The sequence below is a fragment of the Poecilia reticulata genome, linkage group LG4 (genome assembly GCF_000633615.1).
Source record: "Poecilia reticulata strain Guanapo linkage group LG4, Guppy_female_1.0+MT, whole genome shotgun sequence".
Lineage (NCBI taxonomy): Eukaryota > Metazoa > Chordata > Actinopteri > Cyprinodontiformes > Poeciliidae > Poecilia > Poecilia reticulata.
In genome coordinates this window covers 30,244,477-30,246,094 of record NC_024334.1, presented here as the reverse complement: position 1 = coordinate 30,246,094, position 1,618 = coordinate 30,244,477, and the positions used below count along the sequence as shown (strand labels likewise).

Here is a 1,618-nt window from a genome sequence, read left to right as displayed (position 1 = left end):
TTTTTTTCCACTTAGGGTCTCTGGCGATCCCTTATCCAAATGTCCTCTTCCTCACAAATTAGCAATTCTGGCCACACTTGATGAGGTGAGCTCTGTTAAAACAAACATTAAATGCTGTGGAAGAACATAGTTGTTTATTCAATTGTTTATTTTGTTATTTTGAATGTTAGTTCCATGAATGTGTCCAGGCATGAATCTTTTCCTATGTCCTCTGTACAGAGTACATGTATATATAGAGTACAGCATTTTTCTGTTCCCCATGTGTTTCAGATCCGCTGGCTGCTGGAGGATGAGATTGTTTCTGCTCTGTGTCACTCTCGGGTCATCAACTCAGCCACACTGCTGAAAGTCGCAGAGCATGTTTTACGCTCCAGCGGACGACCGCACTGCCACTGTGAAGATGTTCCGCTTCAGTTTGTCTTCGGACCTGAGCAGTCACTGGAAAAATTCAAAGAGGCAAGACCATACAAAGAATCTTAGTTAATAGGATTAATATTTCTGAAAATGCTCCTGTTAGCCTCTCCTAGTGCTTTCTGTGTTTTTCAATGTCAGTCTTAATAGCCATATGCTCTGCATGTGAAAAAGCCACAGGTGCTGCTTTTGGCCATAGTTTCTATTCAGCAACAGAATGAATAAAAGCAATTCTTCAATGCTTTACCAGAAATATAAGAAGCAACTTCTGTTTGTTTCTTCTGTTTTGTGTGCGAGACCTTTTCACACACACACACACACACACACACACACACACACACACACACACACACACACACACACACGCATACACATATACACACACCTCTTTTTCCACACTGAAAACATACATAATAGATAAATAATGCGATTGGTGTTACACGTCCTTGTTTTCTTGAAAAGCCATCTGCTCATATTGGTTAATATTTCTTGTGCAGATATTTGTCCTCAATGAGTTTCTTGTATCTTGTAATAAATAGTATTGCAAAGGACAGCTTGTAAATTATACAAGCAATCAAACAGTAGGCTTCCATGGTTGGTAATTATATCAAACGTAAGACCCTCACTTTAGCCATGTAAATTAATTAATTAACAATTCAACATCCCGCCAAAGCACAGATTGATGTAAGTTCTACTTATAGTGGTACGTTATTCTCTTTTTGTTAAAGAATAGTCAAATTTTTCTTCAATACAAGAACGAACTATTTCAGTACAGTTGTAGTATGTCATAGCAGAAGTGAATATACATTTTCTTTCATGAAGAATTAACATTGTTTTTCTGCTGGACCTTGGAGTGGGAAATGAATGCGTACAGAAAGATAACGTCTGATGGGATGTTCTCTGATTGTGCAGGAGTTCTGCAGATTGTCATTCTCTGGCTACATTTTGAATGTAGTGCAGGACAACTTCTACTACATGTCCCTGAGTAGAAATCACCCACAGAGGATCCAGGCCACAAAGAGGTTATCTGAGACAACCACAACCTCACCACAAGACAACCATAGAGCTCACATAGAACCTATGATGTTGGAGAGTGAACTGGAGTCTGGAAACAACAAAGAGGTCAGATACTTCATTTCTTTTCATTAAGGAATTCTCATCACTGTTTGACAAACCGTTGTATATATATATATATATATGTATATAT

At 38.3% G+C, this 1,618-nt stretch overlaps 1 protein-coding gene across 1 annotated transcript in view; it reads left to right on the top strand.

Moving 5' to 3' along the window:
* szt2 (SZT2 subunit of KICSTOR complex) overlaps positions 1 to 1,618 on the top strand; it is a 167,784-nt gene that overhangs the window by 68,656 nt on the left and 97,510 nt on the right. The window contains 3 exon segments of the mRNA XM_017304280.1: positions 16 to 85; positions 271 to 456; positions 1,324 to 1,533. Coding sequence (XP_017159769.1) covers positions 16 to 85; positions 271 to 456; positions 1,324 to 1,533 — 466 coding nt within the window.